General features: G+C 41.2%; 1 protein-coding gene across 3 annotated transcripts in view; it reads left to right on the forward strand.

Annotated features, from left to right (window-relative positions):
- The window catches only part of ROBO1 (roundabout guidance receptor 1), a 1035646-nt gene that overhangs the window by 858440 nt on the left and 164194 nt on the right, over window positions 1–13012 (forward strand). For all 3 annotated transcript variants that reach the window (XM_006136943.4, XM_075909735.1, XM_075909745.1), the window contains exon 5: window positions 4525–4682. In XM_006136943.4, the coding sequence (XP_006137005.1) occupies window positions 4525–4682 (158 nt within the window). The remainder of the gene's footprint in view (window positions 1–4524; window positions 4683–13012) is intronic.

Here is a 13012-nt window from a genome sequence, read left to right on the forward strand (position 1 = left end):
TCAGCAGGAGACGAAATCTTTAAATTTATAACTTTATGCAAGATTGCTATGGCCTGAAGCAAAACTGGAGTATGTATCTTCTTTACAGCTGCAAAAATAATTACATGACTACTATCTGTGAAGTAATCTTTAATGGATTACTTTTTGTTAGCTTTTCGTTATGTAATGTTAGAGCCAAAATAATTCATAGCAAATGGAAAAAAAATATTTTGATGTTTCTATGGCCTAGACCTTTGATGTCTTTCTAAGGTATTTTATTATGTGTTGGTTAATTTGTGAAAAGTTCTCGAGTTACAGACAAGGTACTGCACTTGTAAAGTAGATCTAAGCCTAACAAGTGTAGAAAATTACTCAAGTAATTTGCTTTTATTAGGCATGTATTGGACTTCTTTGTTGCTTCAAAGGTGCTAAAAACCATCCAAGGTATCATCCAAGGTTTTCATCTTAGATTTATGCTCTCCTACAGACTTGAGAAGCACTTAAGGTTTATGAAGATCATTTCACTTGATTTTCTTTTATTTCACAGCACATATTTTTAAATATTTCTTCACTTTATACTAGTGATATAATCTTGGAAATTAAGAAGAGACTCTTTACTCAGAAGCTCCTTATAGTTCTTATGTAATCTGAAAAATGATCCATTGGAATTGGAAAAGGTTCAGAAAAGGGTAACAAAAATGATATAGTGATATAGCATTTCTGCATGAAGAGAGATTAGTAAGATTAAGACTTTTCATCTTGTAAAAGAGATGACTAAGTAGAGATATGATAGAGGTCTATAATGTTGTGACTATTGTGGAGAAAGTTAATAAGGAAGTTTCAGAGGAGAAGCTGTGTTAGTCTGTAACTTTGAAAACAACTAGTGGGCCTGTATTTTATATATATATACAGGACTCGACAAATAATGCAATCTACTCGCCTGTGGTGAGTAGATTGCAACCCGGAAGAGCCAGGTTTGGGCTATCTGCGCATGCACAGATAGCCGGACAGCAGCACAGCTAGCGAGTGGGGTGTGTGTGTGGGGGGGGGGGGGGCGTGTGTGTGTGTGTGTGTGTGTGTGTGTGTGTGTGTGTGTGTGTTCTTCAAAGGTGATAAAAGCCACACAAGGTTCCATCTACAGTAAAACTCCAATAGTCCGGCATCCAATAGTCTGGCACTCCTGATAGTCCGGCATCAAAATGGCAAGAGCCTAGTGAGTGAGCTTCGGCAAGAAATGAGTCACAAGGTAACAGCGGCAGCAGCTGAACTGAGCAAAAAGGGTAAAAAAAGGCTTAAAAAAACTAAAACATTACAGTATACTGTATACAGTATGTATAATAAAAAGGGTTAAGAACACTTTATATAAGAACACTTTATATAATGTATACAGTATATATATAATGTATACAGTATATATATAACCAGTTTATACCTCCTCATAGTCTGGCATATCTAATAATCTGGCACCACCTAGGTCCCATAGGTTCCGGATTATCAGAAGTCTACTGTAATAGGTTTTCATCTCAGATTTATATATATATACATACACTTATGGTTATTAGCCAGGATAAGTGAAATGGTGTCCCTAGCCCCTCTGTTCACCAGAAGCTGAGAATGGGTGACAGAGGATAGACCACTCAATAAGTGCCTGCTCTATTCTTTCTCTCTGGGACATTGAGCTCTATCAGAGGCAGAGTACTGGGCTAAATGGACCTTTGGCCTAACTAACCCAATATGGCCATTCTTATGTTCTTATTAATTGAACTTTGAGAAAGCAACTCAACTCTTCTGAATTTTTATACTTTCTTGTTAATAAGGGTTTTAAGTTAGCGTCATTAAAAATTTGTGTAACTCTTTGCTTCTGTTGCCAGTATGCTCTCTTCTTTGGAGAAGTGGAAAAAGAAATGAGTTCTAAATGATAAGTGGCAGAGGTCCAGATCCATTTCCCATTACAATAATGGCAAAAATTCTCATTGACTTTGGCAGAATCAATAGCAAGTCCCAGTCCATTACACTATGCAGCTAGTATGTATGGAAGGTTTGGGATTACATAAGATTTTAAGACTATATGCTAAATAGCTTTCAAAATATTTGCCACATTCGATTCATCATGCACATTTAGCTTTCACAGCATGCTGACATTTTGGTCCTTCAGTAACCTCATTCTGACTGCTTTGTAATTCAAATAAAAATAATCCGGGCATTATGGGGGGCAAAAAAGAGAACAGGTGGCAGTACAGGCAAGCAACTGAACTTAAAGTTCACCGTCATAAATGTTATTAGGAGTTAGAGGAGAGATAACAAGCTGCTCTAGCATATCAGTTCTTGAACTGACATTTAGGGTAATAAAAATGACCTGTCATTCCCCTGAAAACAGATAGATGTAACCTGGGTGAATTTCTATGTAAAAGATTGTGACACTCTTTCTAAGTCCACAAAGATAAAATATCTGTGTTAGCTAAACCTGATGGGAAAAGGTTCTCTCAGTTTAGACCAAGTACACGTTCTCGGATCAGTGCAGTCGGGACAAAAAGCATATTAATATATTTTTAGAATCTAATCTCTAGACTAGGTAAAACCTATACAATGAAACAGATTCAGCCAGTGCATTTTATTATTTTCTCCTTTAAACAAATTGTCAATCAAAACTTGACTTGAAAAGCCAACTTAAAACACTAAGCATTCTTTGCTCTTCCGCTCCTAGTCATGCTACAAAGGGAAGAAGCTGCTATCTGATCAGTCTTCTCATTTACCTTCCTCACTCTAGCCAATGTAGGCATCAAGGTCCATTTATTAAAAGATCTGAGCAGCCTGAGAGTGCTGAGGAGGGATGCAATTTAATCAGAATGTCTTCCCCCTCATTTTCCCTCACACACACCCCCTAAAGCCAGAGGATAAAACATGACTAGTAAATGCTGCAAAAAAGTAGCATTAATTCATCCTGTCCTCTTTATAAAGTCATTCAAGACATCACAGAACTGAAGTCCTAGATAGAAGCCAATGGAAACATAGCTGGGATTCATAGGTTTGGTGCTTGGATTTCTGTAGATCCCAGTTTGGTCTCATCTATACTGCCCACATTTTGGCTTGCATGAGTGTGAAAAGAAGTCTGTGTGAAAGTGCTGCATTGTAACTCCCCTCCTAACTTGCGTTAATGCAATCCTGTTTGAAGAGGACTACATTAATGCTAATTCGGAAACCAGACAGGGAAGTTACAATACAGCACTTTGGTGAGCACTGCTGTTCATACACACACACACACACACGTATTCGGTGCATTGTCTTGAGAGAGATCCTGACTAGAGATGTAATAGTACAGTCGATGAACCTATTAACTGATAAGCAAAAACGTATAGGTTAATGCTATAGACTGCACACATTTACCTCCCCCCATCCTTGCCAGTAATTTTTTTAGCAGGTTGTCTAGTAGCCCAGATCAGTTCTGGCTCACATTGGGTCCAGAACCTACCCCTGCTGAGGCTTTTCACTTAAAGTGTATTAGGAGCAAGGCAGGCAGGCAGCCCGGCTCAGTTCTGGCTCATGCTAGGTCTGGGAGCTCAGACCCACCTTAGACAGGGTCTGCTGCCACCTTTGGCAGCAGCACTGGGCAACAGGCAGCCAGTCCACAAGGGGAGCTGGTTTTTAAACTGACTCCCCTCATGGACCAGCTTCCACTTGACACCCTGCACTGCTGCCTCTGATACGGTGGCTACTGCCCCCACTCCTGGGGACTATAAAACAGTCAACTAACCAATAAGAATTCATGAGATTACTCGACTATTCAATTAACCAATATTTAACATCCCTAATCCTGACCCCTGCTGTCACCAGATAATTTCAAATAGAATGGAATAATCCCCTGTCAAAGATACAGAGTTATTTGGTTTTAATGTTCTTTTGCGTGGCATTGACTTGGGAAAGTACACTGAAACTGTGTTCACTGGAAACAGTTTTAAAACTTCCTTTACCAAATACGGATACTCTCCAGTGTGGATAGGATTTATGGTAATGGAGAGGGCTACCTTTTTGGAGATATTTAATTTATATTAGACCTAGCACATACCTAAAAAGAAGTTCAAGAAGAGTTGTATTCTATGCCCACTTTTCTGATGACGGTCTGCTGAGCGTCCGGTAGACTCTCCCAAGCAGTACATAGCCATGTAGCTATTGATGCAGGCCAGCAGTAGTCCCACTGAGTGAATAGAACTTGAACAGTTCTTAACATCTCCCAGTTGCAGACTTAAGCAGGTCATAAGAAAGAGTAAATTCCAGTGATGACAGCCCTCTAGCAAGAACGTCCTGTTGTGCACATCTAGGAAATAAGTACCAGCCTCAGACAAATAGGGCTCTGGCTAACTATGACTGTTGTGATGGGGAAACACGTATGGTTCACCAGGGAGCTCCCTTGTAGTCCAGTCTAAATCATTGTATGGTTTAATTGCTCACTGCTCTAACAAAAACAATAACTTGGTAAAGTGGCCTTTAGAAGCCAAAGGCCTTTGCTAGCGTGCCCAGAATTGACTTTTCTTGTCTTCACTCCTTCAGTATTACGAGATGACTTCAGACAGAACCCTTCAGATGTAATGGTAGCCGTGGGTGAACCTGCTGTGATGGAATGTCAACCCCCAAGAGGCCATCCAGAACCCACTATCTCCTGGAAAAAAGATGGCTCCCCCCTGGATGACAAAGATGAACGAATTACAGTAAGTGTGAAATATGACATTTGAGAATACTTTTCAGTTCACAATATTCCTCAGCAAACACCACTAATCTACCCATTATTTGTGTGTTGAGCTACATACGCCCAGTCTCTCTGCATTCCCACATGTCTGTTACCTTCCCTAAATACTGCAGAAGATGCATCTCATTCACACATAGCTGGAAATGAATCCTGTGTCATGTATACTAACTCTGGGCTGTACATTTCTGTTTGATAGAATTGTCATGTGCAACACATCCCATCCTCCTCCTTGAGAGGAGAGCTGGAGAAAAAGATCTAGAGAGGAAAAAATTAAAATCAATTCCTAAGAAAAATATTGTATTTTTGAAAATGATTCCTATTCTGAACTGGGATTAAAGGTCAAAACCACAATCTTTTTTTATGAAAAGGGATAGTGCAAAGTAAAACTGAGAGTTAAGTTTCCCAACTTTCTACTACTCTGAGCACCAGGGAAGGCTGCGTCTTTGGATTCTGTACTTCTCTGGCTGTCAGTACTGGGATGGAAGGGCTAAGCAACCTCGCTGTGGCAGCCCTCCTGGAAACTTTTCTCAGTTTCACTCTTTGCAGGTGGACAGCCATGAAAATGCCATTTTAATTTCCCAGTGGAAAATTGATTTTTTTTGCAAGACTTCAATTTTCCTATGGAAAATTTCACTTTTCAGAAATAAGCATTTTTGTAAAAAAAATCTTTCTAAAGAAAATGTTAGACTCGCTCCATTTGACAGTTATGTTGCAATCTTGTGGCTTGTGAAAATAAAATGAATAACATTTTTCAACTCTCACAAATGCTTTCTCTCTAAGGTTGCTATTGGTATCTGGGCTCTGTAATATTTGCTTTCAAGCTAAGTAATTTTTCAGTGGTAAGGGTGAATCATTAGTAGTGTAGGTATGCCATTTTAAAAATTTCTTTGAAATGTCTGCTCTACATCCCACAGCAAAGTTATGGAATGGATTACAAAGTGTACTAACGCTTTTGGGACAAAGTCATATTTTGTTAGGGAGATAATAGCTTATTTTACGTTCTGGAGGTAAGCTCTTCTTTCCATTATAAGTGCTTTCATATGCTTATGTAGGCTGAGGAGTGCAATACACCTGTTATTCTCAAGTATAGAAAAAGCAGACCAGAAAGCTATCATTCTCTTAATTTTTGACATGCAAAACCATAAAAAATTGAGCCTAAATGGTTTTTACTAATGTTAATGCAAAAAGAGTTCAAAAAAGAATTATATGCTGCCAACATGGAGAGCCAGATATTGCTCTAGATGGGTAGAAATGGAAACATCTGAAAATGTATTTCTTGTAAGATCACTTCTGTATTGTGTAATTTACTGTTGTTAAGCTGAAACACTGGAGATGTGTTTATACCTAAAGGGCACGTCTAGACTACGTTCTAATTTCAAAAGAGGAGATGCAAATTCCCCACAAATTTGCATATGTCCTTCCGATCGCTTTTTCTGAAGTGGCTCTTTCGAAAGTGAAAGTAGTCTGGACGCATTTTTTGTTCGGAAAAAAACAAACCCTTTTCCGAAAAAAAATGGTCATCCTAAAAAAAGGAGGTTTACGCGGTTTTTCAAAAAAGTTTTTTTTTCTGAAAAAAACATGTCCAGACTACTTTCACTTTCGAAAGACCCGCTTTCGAAAACGATTGGAAGAAGATATGCAAATTCCCCAGCCCTTTAGGGGAATTTGCATATCCTCTTTCAAAATTAGAATGTAGTTTAGATGTGCCCTTACTCACCTGCTGAAATGGATGATTATAACACACACAAACGTATCAACTAAGTTCAAAATGACGGCTCCTTTTTGAGATCTAAATTATTTTTTCTTGTTTGTTTGTTTTTTCTTTCCTGAGGGCAAAAAAAAGCTTCAGTATTTAGTACCATAGATTTATAAAACAAGAAACATCTATGTATAATGATGGGTGATTATCCAATCACATAACTATAAAATTAAAAATACCTTATAGAAACCTAGGTCAGATTCACAAAGAACTAAATTCCTGAATCCATAGAGCCCTGCATGGATACAAAATTTGTATATGTATTTGCATCCATATCTGCAAAAAATGATCTGTGAATAACTGCAGATATAAAGAGCTTCCCATGGATTTGCAAGGCTCTGAGAGTTGGAACTAGTATTCACAATCCTGCCCCCTTCTGCTCAGCTGCAGCTGAATCCTGTAGGTGCCTAAAGATTTTGTACTTACAGGTCCTTATGTTTCTGCCTCTTGAGCCTGTACGCTGCTATACCAGGCAAAGTTCCTGACATCTAAAACTCAGAGCAATAGCCTAACTGGACAGGGAAAGATAGGCATTCCTGTGCCTGATTTAACTGTGGGACATGATCTTGTAAGTGAGCGCAGGCTTTATTTACTGAAGTGGTCCCTTGTGGATGAACAAGAGGGATTAGGGATGGAGAAGCACTGGCACCCGATTATCTTAGGTGAGAGGCCACTTAGCATTCTAACTTTAGTGAATCCCATTCTATGAAGTCTACACTTGCAACTGAACAACAACAACTACTTTTATTGGTCATGGGTGCTTAGGGTTGCCAGGTGTCTGTTGTTCAACCGGACAGTCTGGTATTTTGGACCTCTGGCCAGTAAAAAAATTCAGAAAATACCAGACATGTGCAGTGTCCGGTATTTTCTGGTTTTCTGGCTGGGTGCCTGACAGAAGCCTGGTGGGGGCAGGGGGAGTGGCTGGGAGGCGGGGCGTGATTGACACTGGGAGCCTCTGGTTGTGTATGATGTAGGAGTGATGCCTTGGGGAGGAGGAGAAGCCCTGTCTGTGCTTCTGAGCGCTGTGGAGCGGTAGCCAGACTCGCTTGTGCTTCACCGGGACCATGCACGGGACAGGCAGTGCCCTGGGATCTGCATGTGCCCGGGTCAGTCCCGCTCCCTGCCGACCGATTCGTTCTTCTCCCCCCCCACCCAGCCAGCCCCGCTCCCCAGCCCCGATCTCCCCCCGCCAGCCCTGCCCCCCCCCCCCACAGCCAGCCCCACTCCCCTCCTGGCCGGTTCCTCCCCCCCCCCCATCAAGTGTGTCCAGTATTTTTTCTGAAGTTACCTGGTAACCCTATGGGTGCTTAAACCCCTTTACTCTCTGAACAACAAACGTTTTGCTTTAACTGCAAGGGTAAATGTTGGAAGGAGCCCACCTTTTCATGTGGGCTAGAAGTATTTTGTCAGAAAAAGTGCCAACAAACAGAATTTACCTGCACTGACTTTGTTGCTAAATACTGCATAGTGTAGACTTAGCCTAAGGAATCCTTAGACAAAGTTTACACTGGCACTTCAGAGTGCTGTAACTTTCTGGCTCAGGGGTATGAAAAAACAAAGCCTGCCCCCTCGCCACCCTCCCCCCCAGCACAGCATGTGACAGTGCTATGAAGCACCAGTGTGAACCAGGCCATAGCACTAGGAACCAAGCTCTCAGAGCTGATACCTACTCTCATCATTGAGGTGGTTTACACAGAGCGCTGGGAGAGCTGTCTCTTAGCGCTCATGTTGTATCCATGCTTTCAGTTTGAAGTGCTGCTGCAGCTGTGCTTTAAACAGTTAAGTGTCAACAAAGATTGTCAGCACATCTAGGTTTCGTTTGAATCTAAGCCCTTATTTATGAGTTGTTTCAAAAGAAATCCCCTTAACCTAAAATGTATGTTTACATTTCCTTGCTCTGTAAAGTAGTTTGAAATTAAGTAAGCAGAAGATTAAAACAACATTACATATCTTTGTGAAATGTATTCTGAAGTGTATTATTTGTTGCTACCATTCATTCTGTTGTAGGAATTTCCAGTGCTCTTTAATGTGGTACATTCTCTTGTTGCATTTTAAAAGTGCTGTTCACCCACTTGTGAGAACAAAGACATACCCAGAACAAAGGAAACATACATTAATTGACAAACACCTTCTGTATTTCTTAAATCTGTGCTTGTTCTGAAGGAAGAGCACTTAACTCTCTATTTGCTTTCTAATGATTATATACACTAGATATATAATTAACTAGATTAGTTAGTGGCCACCTAACTAGAATTTGTCCATCACTCCACCTAACAAAACCATTTTATATTTTCAGTTTGTGTTCATAAAAACTAACAAGAAACGGGATTTGGCATAGGTGTAGGAATAAACTTGGTTCAGATACTGCATTGTGATTAAATGCTTACTTTGTATTGAGGGGCATGAATTAATGTTGCTGAGACGGCAAACTCCACTGAATAAATGTACGTCACATTTGCCATACATTGTCTTAAACAGCACTATTAATAGCATGGCATCTTTCTCATACAGCTGAGATTGGAACAACATTATAATTCAAATTCCCATTTCTAAACAGCTGTAAAGGAGTCTTGCCAAGAAGGATAAATATACATTCAGTGGTATTTCTTAGCAGCTTTGCAGTAGCAATGGATATTTTCTTGCTTTGGTGATATTTTGGAGACAAAGAAAAATGGATTGGGAGTAGATAGCATGCTAAAGGAGAAGAGTACAAGATTTGGGGAGCTTAATTTAGTGAGGTACAGATAAATCAGAATTTCTTATGTAGCATTATTTCATCCAATAATAGAGTCAGAGAGGATGAAACCATTTAATATGACTAAAATGATGGTGAAGGAATAAGTTTTAAAGCAGTATTTGAAAGCACATTAGTTAGGTTTAATTGAGCACTTCTTTACCTGCCATCTTATATTTGTGCATGCATCCATGTTGGGTAAAGTCCTGTATCCACAGAAGTCAATGGCCAAACTTCTGTTTCACTGATTAAACTTTAGAAGTTTGGTTGAAACAAAAAACAGGACTATGTAGCACTTTAAAGACTAACAAGATGGTTTATTTAGGTGATGAGCTTTCGTGGGCCAGACCCACTTCCTCAGATCAAATAGTGGAAGACAATTGTCACACCCATATATACCAAAGCAGCGGTCCCTAACCTTTTGAGGTTGTCGGGCGCCAGGGGGCGTGGCCGTTTGCCCGCCGGGTGCCAGGGGGCGGGGACACTAGCGCGCCCGGGGGGCGGGCCCCCCCCTTACTGCATGACCGGGGGCGGCCCCCCGCTTGCCGTGCGCCCGGGGGCGGGCCCCCCCCATCTGCGTGCCTGGGGGCGGGGCCCCCCATAGCCGCGTGCCCTGGGGCAGGGCCCCCTCCAAGGGCCGCGCGCCCGAGGCCGGCGCTCCCCCGCCGAGTGCTGCACGCCCGGGGCCGGCGCTCCCCCCCTTCCGCCGAGTGCCGCGCGCCTGGGGCTGGCACTCCCCCCCTCCCGCCGAGTGCCGCGCGCCTGGCGCTCCCCCCTCCCGCCGAGTGCCGCGCGCCTGGCGCTCCCCCCTCCCACCGAGTGCCGCGCGCCCAGCGCTCCCCCCCTCCTGCCGAGTGCTGCGCACCCGGGGCCGGCGCTCCCCCCCGCCGCGTGCCCGGGGCCGGCGCCCGCCTCCACCGAGTGCCGCGCGCCCGGCGCTCCCCCTGCCAAGCGCGCTCCCCCCCGCAAGCGCCCATGCGGGCGCATTGGGGACCACGGTTCCAAAGGATACAATTAAAAAAATGAACACATATGAAAAGGACAAATCAAATTTCAGAACAGAAGGAGGATGGGAGGAGGAGGTAAATGTCTGTGAGCTAATGATATTAGAGGTGATAATTGGGGAAGCTATCTTTGTAATAGGTAAGATAATTGATGTCTTTGTTTAAGCTTAGGTGTAAAGTGTCGCATTTAAGCATGAATGACAGTTCAGAGGATTCTCTTTCAAGTGTAGTCTTAAAAGGTCTTTGAAGCAGGATGCAGGTAATCAAGTCGTTGAGACAATGTCTTTTCTGGTTGAAATGGCAAGAAACTGTTTTTTCTTTGTGATCCTGTCTAATATCTGTTTTGTGGGCCTTGATTCTTTGGCGAAGTGTCTGAGACGTTTGTCCAATGTATATAGCAGACGGACACTTTCGGCACATGATAGCATAAATTATATTTCTGGATGCGCAGGAATATGTGTTCTTGATCTTATAACTCACTTGGTTAGGTCCAATAATGGTATCAGCAGAGTGAATATGTGGACAAAGCTGGCAACGGGGTTTGTTGCAAGGGAAGGTACCAGGGTTGGTATTAGTGTGGTATGTCCTGTGGTGGTTGGTAAGAATCATCTTGAGTTTAGGTGGTTATCTATAGAAAACTATGGGTCTGTCTCCCAGAGACTCTTGGAGTTTAGTATCCTGTTCCAGTATAGGCTGTAGTTTATTGTTTTGTGTTGGACATGTTTAAGTTGGGGGGCTGTAGGTGATGACAAGTGGTGTTCTATTGTTGGTTTTCTTGGGTCTGTCTTGAAGTAGATGGTTTCTTGGTATTCGTCTGGATCTTTCAATTTGCTTTTTTATTTCTCCAGGTGGATAGTTGAGGTTTATAAATGCTTGGTAGAGATCCTGAAGTTTCTGGTCTCTGTCAGTGGGATTAGAGCAGATGCGGTTGTATCAAAGGGCTTGGCTATAGATGATGGATGATGGATCGTGTGGTGTGTTCTGGATTGGAGCTGGAGGCATGTAGGTAACTATATGAGTCAGTGGGTTTTCTGTAGAGAGTGGTGTCTAATTTTCTATTGCTGATTTGTATGAAAATTGCAGGAACACGGAAGAGAGTTAAATAGGTGGATAAGTATGTTTGTATTATGTATGTTTATATATAAAACTTGTGAACTTACAGGATAGGATTCACTCTGTAGTTAAGTTTGTCAAACTTTTGATATTGGCAAGACTTTCAGAACTTACTAGCTTAAATCTATTGTCATTTCTAGACTGAACTCCTGTACAACATTGGGCCACAGAACTTCCCCAAAATAATTCTTAGGGTGTATATTTTAAGGAAATAATTAAGTCTTGTTTTAAAATACGTAATGCTGGGTAAAAAAAAGCTTTGCATTGTCCTGGATGTTGCACAATGCAAGTGTCTAGCCCATTTTAGATGGTAGCTTCATAGTCACTATTTTTCTTGAAGAAAAATAAAAGTATATCAATCATCTGCTATTGAAAGGAATAGCACTATGTACTGAAAACCTGTCGTCTACAGAGAATACACAACTAAGCAAAAATGGAGAAGTGACACACAAATCCAGCCATGCGGAATAAGGGATTTACTGGTACAATGATGAGCAATGAAATGGTTAATAATGTTAGCTGCTGAATAGTCACATAATTGGCCTTCTCATGTAACATTGAATTATGATATATCGAGGAAGTTCACACTTTTCTTAAGGCTGCAGTTTCAGTTTGTCTGAGTGCAGACTTTGAAAAACAATGAGTCATATTGTTAAGGCATACCTTTGCAACCAGAGTTCCTAAGAGGTCAATTTTGTTTTAAATGAAAAGTTAGACCTTGTCAGATTCAGTAAAAATTTACAGAGAATGCCCTGAAATTCACATAGTTCATGAACTTTTCATGATGATGTGCTTCCATTATCCTGCATCCTGAGGTTCCCTTCATTTAGTTCTACATAGAATATTTTATCTTGGAGAGCCATGGTGAAATGTTTCATATTTTTAGATATTCTCTGCAGGTGTCTAATTGCCCACTAACCACATCTTCAGTGTGATCTCTCAAGCCCACAGTTTTATGCAACAACTCGTTGACTAAACTTTGAGTGAACAATAGAGCATTTACACAATGTGACAATTTTTTCTACCGAATATGATTCGTAAATAGTATCTGTGATTGATTGGCATGTTTTTAGCAGGCAGGTAAGTACTGCAAGAAAGTAACCAGTTCCCCACAAAGCTGTCAAAGAAAGTTGACCATAAGAGACAGTAAACATTTTTTAAAAAGCACCTACTGGCTTTAAATTAGGATTGGAGCCTACTTTATGTTAACAGTGTAAATGCAACTCTGCCCTGAAGAACTTAAGGTCTAATTTGAAATAACATGTACCTACCAAGAGTATCTGACAAACAAATGAACAGAAGGAGCAGAAAGGAAAAGGAAAGTGAATATCAGACCACACAAACATTAAGATAGTTAGTGCCCAAACTGATGGCACAAAAATGGGAGATGGTGACCCTGATCGAGAGCTTTAGTTGTGTGGACATAAAGATGATGTAAGATCTTGGAAATATAGAGGCTATAACAACAGAATTTAAAGCATCCACCTCTACCTTTAGTGCTATGTGTGTGGTTCCTAGCTATTTTCCAGTTCCTAGCTATTTTCTAAGTTGGATGTCAAGTTAAAAAGCATAATCTCAGTAATATTTGCAGCATAAGCAATGTTAAAAATGTGGGGAGAAGAGAAAACAAGGAAAGCAGACAATGGAAGGCTCAATCAGAAGAGCAAAGAAGATGAGGAGAG

This window comes from Pelodiscus sinensis, chromosome 1, assembly GCF_049634645.1.
Source record: "Pelodiscus sinensis isolate JC-2024 chromosome 1, ASM4963464v1, whole genome shotgun sequence".
NCBI lineage: Eukaryota > Metazoa > Chordata > Testudines > Trionychidae > Pelodiscus > Pelodiscus sinensis.